The 22,500-nt window shown below is 39.2% G+C and overlaps 1 protein-coding gene across 8 annotated transcripts in view; it reads right to left on the bottom strand.

Annotated features, from left to right (window-relative positions):
- Positions 1-22,500, bottom strand: part of FRY (FRY microtubule binding protein) — a 372,765-nt gene that overhangs the window by 328,273 nt on the left and 21,992 nt on the right. For 4 of the 8 annotated variants that reach the window (XM_073341316.1, XM_073341299.2, XM_073341325.2 and 1 more), the window contains exons 3-5: positions 9,745-9,854; positions 8,144-8,217; positions 6,799-7,015 (exon numbers count right to left, since the gene is read on the bottom strand). The exons of 2 other annotated variants lie outside the window; for them this stretch is intronic. In XM_073341316.1, the coding sequence (XP_073197417.1) occupies positions 6,799-6,851 (53 nt within the window). In that variant the 5' untranslated portion in view covers positions 6,852-7,015; positions 8,144-8,217; positions 9,745-9,854. Of the gene's footprint in view, positions 1-6,798; positions 7,016-8,143; positions 8,218-9,744; positions 9,855-22,500 lie in introns of those variants that run through there. 2 more of the 8 variants (XM_073341305.2, XM_073341408.2) reach the window with 2 other exon arrangements.

Here is a 22,500-nt window from a genome sequence, read left to right as displayed (position 1 = left end):
AGAACAGTGGTTGGATTGCGCAGTAAATGTGTGTGCCAGGTACTCTAGCATAGTTAAAAGCATGCTGAATTAAACTAGAGAAGACATTCCACGTTTAGGAACTCACAGTACTGTTATCTTCTTATAAGCTCAAAGAATTACCTAGAGTTAAAATGGTTTGGATGTGCCACATACAGGGCAAATGAGATGACAGCTTGAGCAACCACCTCACTGACTGTTCCAACCAAGATGCAATCCTTTAACACGTACAACCTCCTTACCCACCCACAAACTCACAACACTCCACTTGCCATCCTCTGAATGAATTGTGCATATAAACATTACCATGGAGAAACTGCTAGGGAAAAGGGAAGAGTTTCCCAAGACTTGCCTGTACTGTGTCTGGGTCATATAATTGTCTAATGGATGCATCCCTTTAGGAATGCCTACCTGAATGTGTCTTCCCATCATCTACTATAGCTACAGTGGTTGAGGTTCATGAGATTAACAGCAAAGGACAAAATTCTTTTATTAAAGTTCTTACAAGATTCTTGCTAAAACTAATGCCAAATATGAAAACACCAGAGAAAATTATAGCATGCTGTGGATGGACTTGGCAAGTATGTGGTAATGTAGAGCAAAAAAATTAAATTAATATAGGCTGTTGTCAAAGCACTCAATATAATAAGTAAATGTCTATAACATTTTTCTCGATAGTGTCTGGGTTTGTTTAATGGTTGTATAAATATGCTGACTCCCTCAAGAAAGAAGAATAAAGTTCCTTTCCATTTCCTCTCTATATATGGGCCATTTATATAAAAGGATTTAAATCTAGGTAGTTTATCTCCTAGAGCATGAAGCCAGGGCCAATAACAGTTTAGTTGTTTAAAGAAGGCTCGCCAAAGGAGAGGAATCATAAGCTCAAAGCAGGACCAATCCCCAGTTTTTGCCCCAAATCCCTAAATGGCCCTCTCAAGGATTGAGCTCACAACCCTTGGTTTAGCAGGCCAATGCTCAAACCACTGAGCTATCCCTCCCCGCAATCTTGTATCACACGCAAAATGTGGCAAGATTCTGACTCTACTTGAATATTCCATAGTTCAGGGTGTTCCACTGTGAATGCCTCGGAGACCCCTCCCAAACTAAGAAGACCAGTAGAGTAGTGAGCAAAGGGAGTCTCTCCGGGCTTTGCTTACAATGCTATGGTGTAGACACTACTTATGCAGATAGGAGGGCTTCTCCTGTCAGGATAGGTAATCTACCCATCTGAGACAAAGCAGCTAGTTTGTTGGAAGAATTCTTCCATCAACCTAGAGTTGGCTGCCAGGGGTTAAGGTGGCTTAACTATGTCGCTCAAGGGTGGGGATTTTTCAAATCCGTGAGTGACGTAGCTGGGTCAACCTAACTTTTAAGTATAGGCCAGGCCTCACATACACACCAAGTCCTTTAGAGCTCTCAAGATTAAAAACAAGGATTTCAAAATGAACCTGTTCTTCAGTGGGGAGACCAACACAGAATATACAGTTTTGGCGTGATGTATTCCTGTAGCTTGGACTAGTTATAATTTTCTTGTGCTTTCAGAATCAGTTCAAGATAGAAGTAGTAATCCATTATAGCATAGATCTGTGACTATATCTGCATCGAAGTAAACGCACAGTCAGTCTTCAGGACAATAAAAGATGGGGGAAAAGGCATTCTTAATCACAGCTATTTCTACCTGAGTGTCCATGAAAAGTGATGATATAGGGCCTGATCAAATGCTCACTGAAGTAAAAAAAAATCCAATTGATTTCAATAGGAATAGAATCATAGAATCATAGAATATCAGGGTTGGAAGGGACCCCAGAAGGTCATCTAGTCCAACCCCCTGCTCGAAGCAGGACCAATTCCCAGTTAAATCATCCCAGCCAGGGCTTTGTCAAGCCTGACCTTAAAAACCTCTAAGGAAGGAGATTCTACCACCTCCCTAGGTAACGCATTCCAGTGTTTCACCACCCTCTTAGTGAAAAAGTTTTTCCTAATATCCAATCTAAACCTCCCCCACTGCAACTTGAGACCATTACTCCTCGTTCTGTCATCTGCTACCATTGAGAACAGTCTAGAGCCATCCTCTTTGGAACCCCCTTTCAGGTAGTTGAAAACAGCTATCAAATCCCCCCTCATTCTTCTCTTCTGCAGGCTAAACAATCCCAGCTCCCTCAGCCTCTCCTCATAACTCATGTGTTCCAGACCCCTAATCATTTTTGTTGCCCTTCGCTGGACTCTCTCCAATTTATCCACATCCTTCTTGTAGTGTGGGGCCCAAAACTGGACAAAGTACTCCAGATGAGGCCTCACCAATGTCGAATAGAGGGGGACGATCACGTCCCTCGATCTGCTCGCTATGCCCCTACTTATACATCCCAAAATGCCATTCGCCTTCTTGGCAACAAGGGCACACTGCTGACTCATATCCAGCTTCTCCTCCACTGTCACTCCTAGGTCCTTTTCCGCAGAACTGCTGCTTAGCCATTCGGTCCCTAGTCTGTAGCTGTGCATTGGGTTCTTCCGTCCTAAGTGCAGGACCCTGCACTTATCCTTATTGAACCTCATCAGATTTCTTTTGGCCCAATCCTCCAATTTGTCTAGGTCCTTCTGTATCCTATCCCTCCCCTCCAGCGTATCTACCACTCCTCACAGTTTAGTATCATCCGCAAATTTGCTGAGAGTGCAATCCACACCATCCTCCAGATCATTTATGAAGATATTGAACAAAACCGGAATTGGATCCGATTCTCTAAATGCTTTGGGGCAGGAACCATTTCCCTCACATTTGTTTATTAAGAACCTAGCACACTTTGGCACTATAAACATGGTGCATAAATGATAATATTTAGTTGTCAAAAGACTCCAAATTTGGACACCACCTTGACAACAGGAGGGGAGGTGCCCTCCTTTAACAGCAAGGACAATTCTTGCTAGGTCTTCAAAAGGTTAACTTAGTCTGTAGTCACCTCTGTGTTTCTTGTACTAGACAGCTATTTTATCATCTGGGTCCTTCTTTCAGGACCTTCTGATTCACTCAGACAGTGGGATAGCAAGGAAACAGCACTATTTGTACTTAGTGAGGAGGTGACTAGATAGCATGCAAGAGATGCAACGGAGAATTTTGAATGTGATTCAATATCTGTAAAGATCTTGAGAATCCTTTGATTTCCTATATACTTGCAGGATGGAGGACTATCTGAGGAAACAATGATTTTGAAAAGATTTGGGAGTCACGGTGGATAATCAGCTGAACATGAGCTCCCAGTGTGAGCTTCCCAAGTGCACGCATAAAACAGGGGAATCTCAAGTAGGAGTAGCGCAGCTATTTTGCCTCTGTGTTTGGCAAAGGTGTGATCGTTTTTGGAATACTGTACAGAATACTGGAAATTAGGTGTAAATTCTTAATGGTGAGAGTAATTAACCATTGGAACAATGTACCAAGGGTAGTGGTGGATTGTCCATCACTGACAATTTAAAATGAAGATTGGTTATTTTTCTAAAAGATATGCTCTAGGAATTATTTTGTCGGAGTTCTATGGCCTGTATTATACAGTAGGTCAGACCAACTGACCACATTGATCCTTTCTATAAAATATTCTCTCTATATCTGCAATAGGCTGTCAAAAGCTGGGTTAGCACTTCAACAAACTCCAGTTTCAGGTACATAGCCAGTGATTTTCACCAACTCAGTGGTTTGACTTTCTTTAACATTTTATCAGCAAACACGTAATGCTTAATATTTTTTTTTAAAATATCAAAATGATTTCAATCAATTACCGTAAATGTTGGCCTTTAACATGTTATTTAAAATTATAATTTTAAACAGCTTTATTTTTAAAAGGTAAACTGTATTTAAATATAAAATCATACTGAAATTAAAAAAAAATCTGATTTTTTTTAAATCGATTTTTATCCACCCACTTTGCAAATATGTAGAAAAATAACATGAATTAAAACAAATGATTAAAACTGACTGGATTCTTAGGCAGGCAGGCAGACAGAATCCAACCAAAAGAAAGAGGGGGCTTAAGACCCAGTGTATTTTCTTGAAATCTCACATTAAAGCCTGCCATTTTATAGTCCAGAACTAACAAGCAGGAAGACCAGACTTGTTGGTCTGACAAGTTTCAGAATATTATTTGCCTATACTGTTTACAAATCATTTTGAGGAAGTAAAGAAATTGGACCAGTTTTTCCCATTTCTTTCTGTATAAACTAATGTTCTTTCTGTATAAACACATTAGGCATTTTAGAGCCCAAATCCACTGCCATGTAGCAAATTTGTAGATTTAATGATCACTTTCAGAAAAATATTTCAATATTCTTTCAGTGATCACTTTAGATAAGCTATTACCAGCAGGACATTGTAAGGAGAGTGATCACTTTAGATGAGCTATTACCAGCAGGAGAGTGGGGTGGGGGGAGGTATTTTTTCATGCTTTGTGTGTATAAAAAGATCTTCTACACTTTCCACAGTACGCATCCGATGAAGTGAGCTGTAGCTCACGAAAGCTTATGCTCAAATAAATTGGTTAGTCTCTAAGGTGCCACAAGTACTCCTTTTCTTTTTGCGAATACAGACTAACACAGCTGTTACTCTGAAACATGTGTGCAAATATCTGTGCACACAAACACTAACGATCCTTTTATTTTTAATGATCTGCAAACACACTCATAAAAATAGTTGAATATATGGAAATAAAATAGGCATTGGAAATAATCATGGATAATAAAATAATTGACCTTATTGCTAAATACTGGCATGTCAACACCCAAAAGAAAATGTCAAAATAGGAGACAATTTATTAAAGCAGTTAATGTAATACACAAATAATCATTCAGAATCAAGAACTCCCCCAATTAAATTGGACTAAATGCACAGGAGCTATATGCAATTTTTTCCAGTTTATTCCGTGTCCCAGAGTGGTGGTTTTGGGGGTTGTTTGTTTTTAATAGGGAGCATATCTGGACCAGAGCTCCGGATAGGTCCTCCTGAAAAGATGCTTTGATGAGCCAATTACCTAAATGGGATAAAACGAGGATATCCTGCCTTCGAAGATGTGCTGCTACTGCAGACAGGCACTTTGTGAATACCTGAGGCTTAGTCAAGAGGCCAAAATGGAGAACTCTGTACCAGAAATGGTCCTCTCCCACAATTAAACAAATATATGAAGATCCATTAGCAATATGGAAATATGCAACTTGCATATCAAGAGATCAAAATCAATTTGGATTGGATAAGGAGGGAATAGCTGATGATAAGATTAACAGATGGAACTTGAACTTTCTGATGAATGGGAGTTGAGCTTTCGCTGGTCTAAGAATGGACTGAAGGCCTCCATCCTTCATTTGGGATCAGAAAGATTCTAGAATATAAAACCCTATCCATGGAATTCCCTTAGAACCTTCTCTGTCTGTGAAAAGGGAAAAGAGCAAGAGTTTCAGGAGAGGTATTGTATTGAAGTAAATAGAATAGCCCCTCTGAATGGTTTCCAGGATCTGTCTGTCTGTCATGATGGCACTTCAGATGTTGAAGGAATGGAAATGTCTGTTTCTAAAGAGGGGAGGGGCAGGGAGATGAGGTTGATGGATTAAGATTAGTCTAATGCTCTCAGGTGTCTTGTCAAACCTTAGGTCCAAGGTCTGCCATGGAAGACAAGGAAGTTGCTGGTTTACTTTTCATCCAAAGTTTATATATTTTCCTCCTTTGTTGTTGTTGCTGCGGAGGAGATTGTTGCTGGAACTGCCATGTCTGAATGAAGTTGGAGGATAAAGAAGAACAAGAGTATTATTGTTTATTCTATGTAAAGGCAGGAACACCAAATCTTCTAACTAGTTGGAGGATCCAAGAGATTTAGCTGTGCATTTACCATCCTTCAGCTTTTCTAGAACTTGGTCTGTCCTTGTACTGAACAGACCATCTCCCTCAAATGAAAGTTCTTACACATGTTTTCTCATTTCTAACGGAAGCCCAGGATCTCAGCTACGAACGTCAGAGAAGACAAATGATCCTCTTAAAACATGCTTGGATACTAACTGACCTTCAGAGATTAGGACTTTCTCCAGCTTCTTTTGGTCTTCAGGAAGGGTTATGGTGAAAGTGGCCATCTTCTTCCACAGGTGATGATGATACCTGGACTTTGAGGCTTGGTAATTAGAAACCATAATGGCCAGGTATGCTGAAGAGAGGACCCTTCTGCCTAGGGAGTCAAGCTTTTTCCCTTCTCTGTAAGACAAGGTGGAGTGTACCTGTCCTCCTTTTGTTCTTTGGACAGCTGTGATGTTTCTCATGGTACCCCGGATTATGAGTCCTCTTGCTACCCCATGCCACCTGTGTGAGGGAATCTTGCTTGAGCTTAACTGGGTATCAGTTCCTTAACAGCACCAGTCTGTTAGCCACTCAAACACTCTCCTCTGGGCTATGCCAGCTCCCACTTGTTAATCTGCAAGAGAATAGGTGCACCCCAGTCCCAAGTCCTTTTGAAGCACTCCCCCTATCATATCCAGCCCCTGATACTGGTTAATCACAGAAAAACCAGGTCTGCTGTTGCCAAAGGAACAATACACACATCAGTTTTTAAAGATTCAGCTCAGGGCCAGCACTTTACACCACAGCATTGAGATATATTTATAGTGAAAACAAATATTCATTTATTATCAAAGTCTAGAAAGTAAGGAGATAGTGAGCGAAGACATTGGAAGCAAATGGATACATATAAAATAAAATCATAACAAGCTTTCTAAAGACTAAAACTATTAGGTTAATCTCTTGTCTAAAGAAATTTATCTCACCCAAAGTTTTCTGCAGCATCTTCAACCAAGATTGGCTGATATCCCATTTTCATGAATGTAAATGTACTTCCTGTTTACTTCCTAGGTGCAGGATAAGGTGGTGTCTCTTTTTTGCTTCCTACATATAACCCCAAAGTTCATTTTCTGTATTCCAAGATAGGACAATCACTTGTGTTTTGTTCTTCCTGTGCGCTGTTTCCATGTTGAGTTCACATTTCTATGTAAACAAGCACCCATTGTGTTAGCTTACAATGCCAACAGAGTGATATATATTTCTTACTTACTGTCTGGAGGAAAGCCGGTTTTCCATCGCTGCCTTGATACAGATTTCAAAAAAATTATTTTCAGCATATAAACAACTCCTTGTAGTTAAATAAACTACTTGTTTTTACTGTAAACATATTTAAGTGCTGTGTCTTAAGTGGATGTAACTGGTAAGTTGGGATGTATTGTTCCCTTGGGAGCAGAAGATCTGGAAATTCTATGCGTGCCCACTGGATCAGATGCTGGGTGCTCCACGGGGATTCTCGGATGACTCGGGGATTAGAATGTGCCTATCATTAACCTGCACAGAGAGAGCAAGGCCTGTGGAGGCAGTGCTTGTGCTGCGGACCTGGCCCACAGCAGGCACAGATAAGGCTTCCTCATGCTAAGGACAGGTGGAAGCAAGTTACCTAAACACTGGGTATTCCTGGGAAGTGTCATATTGTCTCTAGCACCTTTTGTGGCAATTTTCTAACGTATGCTCATTACATTAGAGGTATGAGCGTTCTTTCAGGAGTTGCTAACACCATGGCCATTTGTTTTTGGTTTGGGTTCCAAAGGTGGTCTTGGAATGGAAGTTATGGAATCCTAGGGGGTCCTTGTGCACAAAGTAGCTCTGCTAAGAGAGGCCAACACCTGTGACATTTCTTTATTCAGAATGAGAGGTGGTGGGTATCAAGGATTGCATTTCTGAGACCTGGTTCTGCTAACAAAGGCCAACACCTGCAGGGGCCTGGCTGGCTGGCTGGTCAGATCTGATGGCTCTAGATCCTTCGGTACTATGGTGACAGGTTTTGCCATGGTAGTGCAGGCCAGAACTCTGGATAGGATCTTATGCTGCTCTTTGTCTCCTGAAGGTGCTGGGGCTTAAGTAAGCCTATCTGTACTCATGCATCACAATGACTAAGAACTGGAGAGCTTGGCTGCTAAGGCTTGGAGCTGGTTTTAACACTCATTATAAGCTCTTGGGGTGAATGTACTGCATATGGCACAGCAACATGGAAAATAACCTTCCTCCAAGCAAGTCAGACACCTAACATGGGCATCTGAAGCCAGAAATATGGCAGGACAAGAAGCCCACCTTTTAAATCCTGTTCTTTTCCCATCTGGATCCACCATCAGATCTGCAGATCCATGCCAAGGCAAGGGAACCAACTAAAATGAACAAAATGAAGAAATAAAGAACTTTATAAAAGGAGTTTAATTTAGAAGGCTAATCCTACACTGAGAGCGAGCTAAGGCACTGCATCTTGAGTCGATGATTTTGGAATAGAGCCACCCGGTGAGGTTCCTGGTCCCTTGGCAACAGCAGTGGTAAAGATCTGAGGCAATCTGAGTGCCACACCCACTTGTATAAACTCGCCCTCAGATACTCAGGAACAGGGAGGGGACTGGCAGGAGGGACACAAGAGCAGGGAGGCACTGCTACAAGAAGGTTCAACCATCAGAGCTGCACCACCAGCTTGTCCCATGAGTGGAAATGCATAGAGGCCCCTCAAAGAAGAATACCCTCTTCCACAGAGATATGTAGAGAGGAACCTCACAGAACTTCTCTATAACTAGATGCCTGAGAAAGACAGTGTAGTTAGAGGCCTGCAGAAGATTTGGCCACCCGCACTGGTGGATCCCAGGAATCTGCACAGATCAGTCCATCCATGGTGCTCCACAGGCTTCTCTTCTCCCAAGGCAGAATGAATCATATACACTGGGATTGTTGCCACTGCCTAGGAACCTAGCCCTAATGGGCTGCTGGAAGCGGTGCGGGCCGAGGGATGTGCTGGCCACCGCTTCCTGCAGCCCCATTGGCCTGGCACGGCGAACCATGGCCAGTGGGAGCTGCGATCGGCTGAACCTGCGGACGCTGCAGGCAAACAAACCGTCCCAGCCCACCAGCGGATTTCCCTGGTGGGCCGCGGGCTAAAGGTTGCGGATCCCTATTATAAAGTATCACATCTGAATTAGCACCCATTGAGATCAATGGGGTTTTTCATATCTCATAGTTATTGTTTTGGACCTTCTGCAAATTCAGACAGACAACACATCATCAGTTACTGTCCCTCCATATTTTGAAGATTTTCTTCACAACTATAACTGCTAGAGACTTACTTTTTTCCCTAAATGAAAGCTGATATTTTGGAGAAATGAGAGGTCTGTCCACACCCCCTATTTAGTCCTTAATGCCCCTTCTTGGGAAGTATATCTCACACTTCATGAAACACTATCACAGGAATATGCAATTTTTGGACACTTGATTACTTACTTTCGCCTCACTAATCAAAAAACAAAACAAAAAAAGCCCCTTGTTTATTTTAGTGTGCATTAAGAGCAAGAAAGCAAACTTAATTTGACACATACAGCATATATGTTTGGGGTAATTAAAGACTACACATATCAAAAGAAATCTGAAAACAACTGGATTCACACGTCTGTGTGATAAATTGCACATCCCAATCCTAAAACACCTAAAGCGGAGGTTTTCAACCTGTGGTCCACAGACCTCTGGGCCTCCCTAGACTATGTCTAAGATTTCCAAAGGGGTCTGCATCTCCATTCAAAATTGTCCACAAATTAAAAAAAACACTGATCTAAAGTAGTTATACTTTACTGGGGTGGGGGATTACTCACAGCATATGAAGACTGATGCAAGACCAATATATAGTAACTTTGATGCATGGACTTTACCTCAAAGAAAAGGGATGAGTTGCAGAGGAAACAAGTAGTCTCCAGTCAAATTCAATGTCTATGCGCAAGTACACACCCTGCTGCTCTTCAACACAAAATATTTGGAATTTCTGTAAAAGCAATTAGAAACATTCTTCTCTGAAGTCAGAGGAAAAACCCAGAATCTGGACAAGGTTAACACTGAAAACAAAAACAAAGTCCTTAAAACTATTTATTTTCTTTATCTATATACATTCTGTGGTGAAATAATCTCACAAAATAGAACATATTGGATATAATGAGCATGGTTTAAACTAGAAATGATTTGACAACTTGGTAGGCATCACTGTGTAAACACTGAAAAAGTGCATCCAGGCCGACGTATCTCATTAATTTACACCAACTACATATACCAGACTTACACCAAACTACATACATATGATAATCAAGTTGCATGGTAATCAGAGATTATTGCACTGATGTGCAGAAGACACGGGTCTGAAAATAAGAGTTGCACTGCAAAACAGGAGAGCCAACCCAAATAAATCATTGCCAAACTAATGCCAGCTTTTCCCTGCTAATAAATAGGACTGCCTCAAAAATAAATATTAAAAAAAATAGCACACAATAACTAACTCTTTAGGTGGACAGGTATCTTACTTTCTCTTTGGAATTTTTGTTACTAATTAGGAAGAGGACTTTCTTGGAATAAAGTCTCAGCCTCATGCAAAATGAAAACCAAGCCTACAAAAATAAATAAATATATAAAAATCATGGTATTACACGCAATAAAAAAATATCTAAAAAAATCATTTGCAACTGATCAATTAAAAAAACTCTGTTCTATTAGCAGTAGAATAATTTGGCTACACACAGTGATTTTAAAAGGTAAGAAGCTAATGAGAGTATCAGCTGCAGCACTTTATCACCCTCTTCTGGCCCTTTTGAACTATGCAGTTAGTTGTTTATCACCCCCCACCCCCCTTCCTCAGACGTTCTTGTTAACTCCTGGAAATGTGCTGGAAATGGCCCACCTTGATTATCACTTCAAAAGGTTTTCTCTCCCCCCACCCCACTCTCCTGCTGGTAATAGCTCATCTTAAGTGATCACTCTCCTTACAATGTGTATGGTAAACATCCATTTTTGCATGGTCTGTGTGTATATAAATCTCCTCACTGTATTTTCCACTCTATGCATCCGATGAAGTGAGCTGTAGCTCACGAAAGCTTATGCTCAAATAAATTGGTTAGTCTCTAAGGTGCCACAAGTACTCCTTTTCTGAAACCTATACAGTTAATGACATTTGTCTTTATCTGTAACTAGGAGTAAAGTGGATTTTACACAAGAACATGTGTGAATTTGAAGAGGTGAGGGAATCCATGATGAAAAATATACAGCATATTAAAAATATATCTGTATAACAACAACATTATTGAACATTTAATGCACAAGCTTACCTTCTGATACAGAGGGCAGGTTCGGTCTCTAAATTTGTAAGGACAAAATACCCCTTTTTCCAATCAACTCTGTTGATCTAGTTTCCATAACATGGATTTCTAGTGCATGGAGTCTCACGTGGCGTTTCCATTCACATAAATGACAGTTCCACACATGGAACATGTGAAGAACGTTTCTTTTTAGAACACCTCTCACTGTAACAGCTAGGTGCTTATTTAGGGTTTTTTTGTTTGGCTGTTTTTTTGTTTTTGTTTTTTTCGGGGGAGAGGGTTGCTTGTTTGTTTAACAAAAATATATATATAAACCATCCACAAAAGGTAGCAGCACTATCCAACCAAAAGCAAAGACAAATAAAACCCAGAAGTTAGACATAAATTGAGCAAAATATGAACATCACATATTGTGCTATGGTGGACAGCCAGCCAGTGTGGTTTCCAGAAACAGGGTCCCTCAACTGAGAGAGCCCTGAAGCTGGGATACACAGAACTGACACTCCAAGAACCTAAAAAGAGAGTATCTCAGATGACCTTAACTGCCACAACAAGGGAGAGGTAGTCTAAGAAAGGTAACCATCATACTTCCAGTCAGATAGAGAAGAATCCACCAATACTAGGATATAAAGAAAGGCAGTGATCTCAAATTTCTGCATTGGCTCTTATTATTCTTCCTTATAAAATTCAAATTTCTCATCTTCAAAGCACTCCCACAATTCTGCACCTGCCTACATCTCTCTTTGCATCTTCCTACCAGACCCTACCCTTAACTTCATGCTCATTACCTTGCTGTTGCTTTAGGTTCTTCCTCCACTTCCCAGGTCTAGAATAACCTCACACTAGTTTATGGCAACCTCCCTCTATCTTAAATTTCAAGAAACTCCTAAAACCCACCTTTTCTGTGAAGCATTCTGTGACCTAATGGCCACACATCTCTCTATGTATCTTTTGTTTGTATTTCCTCACACCTTTACATTCTAAGCTCTTCAATGCAACTATGACTTGTTTGATATTAAGCTACTCCTATACAGCAGTGGGTACATTTATTGTGATTTGTACATGATAATAATAGTCTCCAAGAGACTGACCGCTGTTTGGGGCAGAAGGCAGGGCTAGGTGGCTGCATAAGGCTAAAAGTCAACTTTATTTATCTGTCTAGTGAAGGAGAAATGCTTTTGAGTAGAGAGCACTCTGTGTGATTGCAACTCCCCAGAAGTCAACCGAGCTGCTTTCAATAGAGCAGCCACTGAGGAAGTATGTCTGTCCAATATATATGTTATGGGGACTTCACAGGTACACAGAAAGGAAAATGACTTTTTAAAGGATCTAAAAAGCTCCCAGCTAAGGTGAATGGCCTTAAAAAACATCAGCCAAGTTTACAGTATTAGTCAAATCAAGACTACCACTCACTTCTTAAATCTTTACTTGCAATTTAAAAACAAACAAACAAACTCTGGCCAACTTATTTTACCATATGATTGTGACAGATATAGCCATTTCCTGCAATATCTTTGGGAGAGTTTACCGCATTAAGTTTATGTATAATTGTAGGGCAGGTTTCAGAGTAGCAGCCATGTTAGTCTGTATTTGCAAAAAGAAAAGGAGTACTTGTGGTACCTTAGAGACTAACCAATTTATTTGAGCATAAGCTTTCGTGAGCTACAGCTCACTTCATTGGATGCAACTGTAGGACACAAATTACAGTAGAACCTCAGAGTTATGAACACCTCCGGAATGGAGGTTGTTCGTAACTCTGAAATGTTCGTAACTCTGAACAAAATGTTATGGTTGTTCTTCCAAAAGTTTACAACTGAACATTGACTTAATACAGCTTTGAAAATTGACTATGCAGAAGAAAAATGTTGCTTTTAACCATTTTAATTTAAACTAAACAAGCACAGAAACAGTTTCCTTACCTTGTCAAATTTTTTTTTTAAACTTTCCCTTTATTATTTTAGTAGTTTACATTTAACACAGTACTGTATTTGCTTTTGGGGGATTGGGGGTTGCTCTCTGCTGCTGCATGATTGCATACTTCCAGTTTCAAACGAGGTGTGTGGTTGACTGGTCAGTTTATAACTCTGGTGTTCACAAGTCTGAAGTTCTACTGCATATGTAATTCCATTGGGGAGGGTGACCACAGCCACAGCTCCTTCATGAACTAAGAACAGTGTGTGTGTGTGTGTGAGGGGGAGTGATTTGGAAATTCACGAAGGTTGTAACACCTCCAGAGAAGATCCATCACTTGTAGAGGCTAGTTCAAACTAGATTCTCCAGAGACCAACAGACAAAGAAAGGATTTTGGATAAATAGCCTGAGTTTAAACTGGCTCTGGGCCTCCCTTCTGACCCAGCAAACGGACAGGACCATCTGTCCAAGGGGGTCCCCAATCCTTCCTGGGAAGGGTTGGAAGGATTTAGGCCTACTGAGGCCCCATAAGACTGATGGGTGACCTCTGGTGAGCTTTTAGCATGCATATAGGATCTTTTATCATTTTAAATTTGATTTCTCTGTAATGCTTTCATTTTAAGAATAGATATGCTTACTTATAAAGGGCTGTGTGGTAACATAACTACTGGCAATTACACTGTTCACAGCCTTCAAAGAGAAAGCAAAGTGCAGACACTGGCTTGTTTAGGCTGTCTGGCTTGCTGGGACCATCACAGTGTAAGCAGGGAACTGTGTAGCCTGGAAAAGCCTCAGTCAGGAGGGAGATGCACAAGGATCTCTACCCAAGAGAGGTAACAGCTGAGGAGCCTATAGGGGGTTCTCTCAAGGGACCATGAAGGGAGAATACAGGCACAGTTGCCCTGAATTGTGAAAATGACTATGTGTGGGGGGGAAATGACAGTTTCAAGATCAGTTAGAATTTTAAGATTAGGATTATTAGAGCCTTATATCAGATGTACGTAATAAAACTGAGACCAGTTTATGAAAACTGTGCAGCTCATCAAGGCTATCAACCAGTACAGGAATCAAAGTTCAGCCCAAACCAGAAGCCCCCCCATCCATACAATCCCAATCTTGAAGAATGTTCACATCTGGATTCACAGTCCAGTCCGCTATAACTAGGACCACAAATTTAAAAACAAAGCTCACCTTGATATGAATTAAAGCTCCAAAACTTATATTTTCAGTAGTTTCAAAAGTAGTTACTACTTTTTCAGAAAATAATGGACATTCATGTTCTTCCTTCAAAGTCATTACTGCTGGTAAGAGAGTTTTGTGTTTGTTTTTTTAATTGTGTTTCTAATACAACTTCACCCTTTCATTTTTTCCACATTTGATATTCTTGTTCTAAATTGGTTAGTCTCTAAGGTGCCACAAGTACTCCTTTTTTTTTTGCGAATACAGACTAACACGGCTGTTACAGTTCAGAACAAGTTTCAGAGTAAGTGTTAGAAGTTATTTCCTCCAGAATTTGGCTGTTTGTAACACTGCTGGTTATGGCTTCTGTGTCTGTTCAGTAACTGGCAACTTACGCAACACAGCTCATCTGCCTAGCAACAGTCAGGGTGGGGTTCAAAACAGAGAACCTACTCCAGTAACAATTTGCAACTGTGAAATTAGAAAGAGAGAGATGCAGGAACTGACTGTTTTTTTACAATGGAAAAAGACATTACTCTCACCCTTCCTTTATGAAACATATGTTATTTTCTTCAGAAATGCAACATAGGAGAATGAATGAAGATAAAGTTAAAATATCTCCCTCCCCCAAAAAGTGTAATTAATATAATGTTAAGACTATAATATATGCTTAGATCACCACAAATAATGCATACAGAGCAGTAAAGATAATGACCCTTTGAAGTGAGTATCATTAGTGCTAATTCTGCCCGCGCCTCCTCCCTTTAAATCCTGAATAAGATTTCAGTTATCCAGTTACCATGCCTGAAAATTTTCTTATCACCAGGTATTTGCTATGTTAGACATTTACAAAGCACCTTTCACTTTAGTATCTAGGGGATGACATAGTAATAAAAAAGAATAAGATAAAATCAAAGATCATACATTTGGATGGTGAAAATGAAGATAACAATGAATTTGAATTTTTGATTTTGAAAAGGTTGGAATATTTTTTTCTACTCCACTGAAGTCAAGAGGAAAAACTGATGAGGTAAAATTGACATTATTTATGGACTGAAAGATGGGTACTTTGTGGAAGAATTAAGGTCAGGACTAAAAGTCTAGTATCAGAAGGAATTTTTAAAAAATACAAACCTGACTTCTTCATAAAAAATATCAATTGTTGTATAACCCAGTTTATTCTCTTGTTGCGCATTACTTTTAATTCTGATTCTGTAACATTATTCACAGTGAATTCTTCCTTTTAAAAAGGTCCATTTTACATATGTCCAAAAGCCGGCTCAGCACCTGAGTAGGATCACACTTAACTAAGAAAGACCTCCATCTGTGTTTCATTTTTTTTTTAGTATGTTTCTGAAAGTATTTTATAGTACAGGAGAAACTATGTAGATGTTTGTGTCTATTGCATAGTTTGTCAACAGTTTGCAAATATAACAATAATTTGCACTTGTTTTTAATATAATTTCCATCCCAGAATATTAGTTTCTGATGCACAACTGCTTAAATAACATTTTTTTCTGACAGACTCCTTTTTACAGTAGGAAACTCCTGTTGTGTGTAAATGGGAAGTGGTTACCAACTGACTCTCCGGAATGGGCAGTTCTCATTTTCTGAAATGGTGTTTTCGTGTACCAGATATTCGGAAGAAAAATTCTAAGCCACTCTACACACTGAAAGCTAATTTAAATTTAAATAATTTTTCACATACAAAATTCCATAAAACTGGCATCACTACTAGGAATTAGCAAGCATTTCTATAAAAAGGGAGGGAAGAATAAGACAGCTGACTTTTTAAAGGATTTATCTGAAATCTATGTTTATAGAAGAGAAATGGTCTGCTTGACTTTTACCAAAAAAGACTTGCAGTAGGCTAGGTAAGCCCATCTTGGAGTTTCTCTCTGTTGACCTTTATATAACCCACACAGCACATATGGACATCCAAATTTATAGAAGGCTCAAGTTATATTAATGCAGCACTTGGAATACCAGGTTGTTGAACTTCCTGAGGCTATTCTGGTCTTTGGCAAAGTTAGAGCAAAGCAGTGTCTCAGTTAATATGAAATAATGAATTTAGTTAGGGCGGGGGCAATCTCTTCCTAGAGACCAATTCTATTCCTTGATGTTCCAATCTCACTAACCTTGTATATTGAAATAATAGCAGAACAAACATATTAAGGGTGACAAAGCTTAAAAAGGCTTCTTTCTATACATGGTTATAAATGAAGATAAGTGAAGGCCTGAAACAAAAGACTGAGATTCCACTTTGAAAAGTCTCCCTTACCACCAGTTTAATTTTAGAGATTGCTAAATTCCTTAAAGCAATGTAACAACGAAAGGCCAAATTCTCTGGACTTCAGGAGAGTCTGATCTACCAATACTGTGATTTTTACAAAAAACAAAGGTTTCAGAGTAACAGCCGTGTTAGTCTGTATTCGCAAAAAGAAAAGGAGTACTTGTGGCACCTTAGAGACTAACCAATTTATTTGAGCATAAGCTTTCGTGAGCGTGAGCTGTAGCTCATGAAAGCTTATGCTCAAATAAATTGGTTAGTCTCTAAGGTGCCACAAGTACTCCTTTTCTTTTTACAAAAAACAAACTAGATCTAGGCCACTGTGGTGATCAATCTCTAGTGTACAGTGCATTAGGACCCACAGCATGGGAATTGCATCAGAAGACATAACTTTCCCCTTCCCAGACAGTTTTTAGAACTTTGCTGTGGGGCCTTGGCCTGAAGCAGAATATAGACTATCTGTTTGGAGTAACCAAAACTCCAGAGGTTCAACTTTCAGATTCCAAGCTGCAAAGAAGGGGGATTGTGGATCTGTTCTGGGCCCTGCGACAAAAGATTCAAAGATTCATATATATAACTCCCTGGCTCCGCAACTCCCAGTTATTCTGCCTCCCGTAAGTGTCATTGGCATAGCCATGAAGACTACTGAATCCTTTAATTTGTAAGCAGGTGGAATTCTCACTCTGATCCAAACAGTGTACACCAGGGCTTTTGTTAACATAGACAACAACAAAACATAAATGTCAGCCTTTCTCCTGAGCTGGGCTATTTCCTGATATCACTACCAGTGACAAGTTGAAAGACAAGAATGTTGGACCAGGCATCTGTTGTCCAGGCATCCTTCTCCCATCATCAACAGCATAAGATATCCACCCTCCTGCTGAGTGACACAAAAACATAAACTGTGGGATTGGTACTATCTGCTGAAGATCTGAGACATGTTATCAGACACTTTTGTAAAACCAGTCATGCTAAAGTTCTATTTGGAGAGGGGGTCACTGACTATTCTACATTGTAGAACGAATTTTGTCAACAGAAGAGCAGGGAAAGATCAGGCCTAAGCTGTATTGTGTCAGGATACTTGGTATGCAAGTGTGTAACAAGGTGGCACAGCTGTTTCTAATTTGTGTTAGAAATATTAACTTTTATATTGCAGTAGCACTTAAGAAACCATCCAGGTTATGGCCCCATTGTGCTAGGCACTGCACATGCATAGAAAGTGATGGCCCCTGCCCCAAAGAGCATACAGTGTAAAAACAAAACATAATAATAGGTGGTTAAGACAAACAAGTGGGTTGGGATGGAGAATTGGGGGAGTCAGCATAACAAAAATAATAGGATGTGCATAATTCTTAGCCAGTCAGGTATAGCAATCAACTTGCTGCCTAAATAGTCACCAACAGAGCTAACAGCAGAGAGAAAAACTGTTGAACAGAGCTTGAAAGTGAGAAATTTGGACTATATATTTTCCTTAAAGTTACAGACTTCTTAATCCATAAAGTGATTTTTTATATATATAAAATCACTTTATGGATTAAAAAGTCTGTACCTGTAATTATATATAATTATAATATATATATATGGTAAAAGTCAAATTTGACCAGGTATCAACTGTTCTGCATAATACCTTAAGTGATTGCATTTTCTTGCTGTCACATGTTTGACATAATCGAACCTCAAAAATAAAGTCAAAATAATAGTAATGAAGAATAAGCTCTGCAAAAGGATACATCAAAAAAGATCTCCAGTTACAAAATCCCTTAAAAGCTGACTAAACAATTCAGAAAGAGTCTGTAAGGAAGTCTTTCTAATTGCAATCTATATAGCTTTCTTCAGCACCACAATAAGCCACTGTTGTCATAATCATACTATCAATACACTTCTTGAGGATTAAGCAACGAACACTATTCAAAATCCATACTAACAAAACCAAAGGAAAATTTATTCTCATTGGACAAAAACTTCTCAAAACATTCACATCCAGCAAGACTCGCAGTGTTTTCTGTCTCCATTGTGCTTGGGAGAAGATCCAGACCTGTCATTCAATGGCACTGGAGCTTCGGACATCTTCCTACCATTATAGGAATAGAGGCAGGAACTTATTAAGAAAACCCTTAGGTTGTACATAGAGCTGAATTTTAGACAAATTCATGGGGACATTTGTATATCATGTATGCAGCATTTTGACTAATCTGCTTTTTTGATATGACAATTCACTGGTATAAAAATAATTTAAAATATATTTTGAAAATGTTAAGAATGGCATGTTGAAAGTTGTTTACATACAACTATTGGTGGTGGTTTGAATATTGAACATCTGTGTTCTGAGAGTGCCTATTGCCATGATATTGTACAAGACAATAATTAGCAATTATAGTACTTTTCCTCTTTAAATTTCAAAGTGCTTTTAAGAAAATGTGGGCAATTATCATCATCCTCATTCTTAGAGATACCTAGGTATATGGGTAACCTTTGAAAATTCTTACAAATTGTGTATTTCCTCACCTGGATATATTGTTTATATCTGTCAAGATTTTCCTAGTAAAATACATTCAAATAAACTGCAAAATGACAAAAACCAGATGTAGTTAGTTTCATTATTAAAATAAAGGATATTAATTTTTTCAGAGAAAAAGGTACCTCTGATAGTGATCTTTCCCCAAATTTGGAAGCAGATAGGAAAGGAAACAGTACCAGTAGCAATCACAGCATCAGGCTCCTATGTAGAATCTATGAGACAAAGGGTTTTCCAACTGCTGTCACCACCACAACTCAGTTTCAATTGTAACTATTGATGCTGGGCAGTTTTACTGAATCTAGCTAGATATAGCATAGCCTGAAAGTAGTAAATAAGTTATCCCTTTTATCTACATGAAAACACTCCAGTATGGTAATACAAAATGAGGGGTAATTTATTAATTTTCAATAACCATCATGCCAACAGAAGAAACGAGACATAAAACCTAGGAAAATAATATTAGATTACTAAAATACAAGCTTAATCCTTAAATAATGGAAAGAAAATAAATTCTTTTCCTCCTATCTTAAAGCCTGTGTAAGTATGCAATGGGTCTCAGATACTATAATTTTCTCAGCTGTTACCTTCTTTTCATATATCCCTGAAAAGGGAAAAAAGGCAAATGGCTCTGTCTCTGCAGTATTTATGGAGCATTAGATCTCTCTTCTCCATTGTCTGTAATGACATTTTAAGTGACTAGTAGACCAGACACATCTCAACTGCTTCCCACCTCCAACTGCCTCCCCAAAGACAAATACAACATACCTCAGCAATATCCTACATTCCCCCTCAGAATCCATTCTAGAACTAAATGTTGCAATATTTGCAGCATAAAGTTATCCCCTTATTTTAGGGGTTTACCTAGCTGAAAGGCAACTTCTGTCCCCTAGAAGTTCCATGAGCTTCCTGGGCCACAGAGCCATAGCTGCTACCTCATATTCAGGGAGAATTACTTTCTCTAATGGTTGGTTTCAGAGTAGCAGCCGTGTTAGTCTGTACTTCCAAAAAGAAAAGGAGTACTTGTGGCACCTTAGAGACTAACCAATTTATTTGAGCATAAGCTTTCGTGAGCTACAGCTCACTTCATCGGATGCATTTTCCATTTTCTCTAAGGGCTACATTGGACTTCACTCAGCAGAATTATAATATGCAGTGCGGAATGTCAACCGGACTCGCAGAAATTATATCTCACTGATTTCTTGATGCATGACAACATCTTACCCACCTTACTAAATTACTGTAGAAGAATTTTAAAAGGATAGTAATCTCTCCTTAATTTACAGCTCTGTCTCACAATCAGCCAAAGGGAACAAAGATACCAAATAACTCAAAGAATACCTATTACCTGCCTATTCAGATTTTGAGATCCTAAAGCAAAGATGAAGGGCTTGGGACCGCTCCATTATACCCCATAAAACACAAAATGCTAATTTAGCCGAGGGAGTCTTTCATCTATCCCTGGGATGGAGACAAAGGGAACTCATCTCATTCAATTTTTTTTTTTTTAATTCCAGTCCCTGGGGTGAAGGCACTATTCTTCCAACACAGGTTTATAGTTCCCATAGAGTGGGATGCCATATTCTGGCTTGAGGAGCTGGAGAGAAAGGATGGACCAAGTTGTTGAGTATGGGAGCTAGGGTGCTCAATTCCCTGAGCTGCTCATCTCCCACATTTCCATAACTTCTGCATATTCTCACTGCAAAGCTGATAAGGTTTATTGATGTTTCAGCCTGGCCATTCCCCTGATTAACTCAACTTGTGGTAGATCTAGAAGTTGCATGTTACTGCTTGAAGAGATTGTAGATATATTTTCCAGATTCAGACCCTTAGTATTTCATTTTTTATCCCCATTTTTCTCTCTTTAATTAGCCTGTCAGCATCACTTGCTATTTAGATGCCAGACAACTCTCTCTGCATCCAAGACCTGCTTTTTAAGTCCCCCTGACTGTGTCAGCATGCATTTTCAGACACGCCCCTTATGTCTGCCTCAGGTTACAGTCGTTACCTCAGCAGGTTTCAATAACATTGAGCCTTTGACATTAAGTCCCATTTCAAGGGTTGAGTGCAGAAGAGGAGGTCAAACAATGAATGCTTCCTAATTAATTACTTTGGAGAATCTCCCAGCCTTGGAGACTAGAAGCATCAAAAGCACTGGGGATTTCAATTTTTTAAGATTAAGAATGGTGACCAACTTTTGATCTGCACCATTGTTACTTTCTATAGGAACTAGTTTATACTCTCTTCGTGAATATATCCAGTGTCCGCTGGATACAGAGATAGCTGAGATGGGACCTTTTAAAAATTTGTTATTAATTTCTCTCATCATAAAACAAATTATTGACAGATCCTAGATCCTCTGCCACCAGCGTCCCTCTTAAGAATAAACTGAAAAAAATTATGGTCACAGGCATATTTTGGAAGTTCACATGTGAATGCATGAGCCCCATATTCCGGAACATCCATGTCTTAGAATTAGTCCCAAACCTCTATCTTACTTATTAAGTTTCCAATGATCTGCTATAATACCGGATACAGTACCAAGAAACCATTTTATCATTTTTGCACCTGCATAGTGAAAATTATTCAGTGCAGTTACTGGAGAAACATGAAATAAAAATGCAGTATTTAACCACAAGAAGATAATGCACATTTATCAATTAAATACCATTTATGTTATAACTGCAGCAATTACAATTCTAAACACATTTCACTATTCTCACTGACTATGTACACCTTCAGAGAGACAAGATAGATGAGAACTTTTACTGGACCAACTTCTGCTGGTGAGTGAGACAAGCTTTCAAGCTTACACAAAGTTATTCTTCAGATCTGCATACCTCTGTCATCTACAGTAAGAACCCTGCAGAAACCACTGATTAGCATATATATTCCAATTTCTACTTCCTCTTCAAGCCATGCTTTTCTTCTCAAAGACTATTAAAAATGAAGAAGTGTGGTAAGGCCATCATTTCTGTAGCTTTACAACAAAAGGAGATTCTGAACTCCAGACACTGGTTATGTGCAACAAATCATATCCCCTGATATACAAAAATCAGATCCAAAAATCCAACTCATACCTTCTCTCTCTTGAGTTCATCTATGGGAAATAGGCTTTACGGAGTCATATTACTGACAAACTTAGAAAAATACTCCAATCACTTTTATGCCTATTTCGTTTCTTATATGATTCATGCCCAACATCATAGTATATAAAAACAGAAAACAAAAAACACCACCTTGCTCTCTTCCCAAAAACACCTTCCCAAAACATACGGCTTGATTAGTTTATAAGGATTAAATTTGCATGTTTACATTTGTTTGTGTAAGAGAAGATGGGTGTATTGTGTTTATGCACATATGTAGAACTTACTACGGGAAGGTTATGGTGTCTCCCAATTTAATATAATCTTCACATTTCATTAGCATGCTG

Source organism: Lepidochelys kempii, chromosome 1 (assembly GCF_965140285.1).
Source record: "Lepidochelys kempii isolate rLepKem1 chromosome 1, rLepKem1.hap1, whole genome shotgun sequence".
Lineage (NCBI taxonomy): Eukaryota > Metazoa > Chordata > Testudines > Cheloniidae > Lepidochelys > Lepidochelys kempii.
This window is presented reverse-complemented; position numbering and strand designations above follow the sequence as displayed.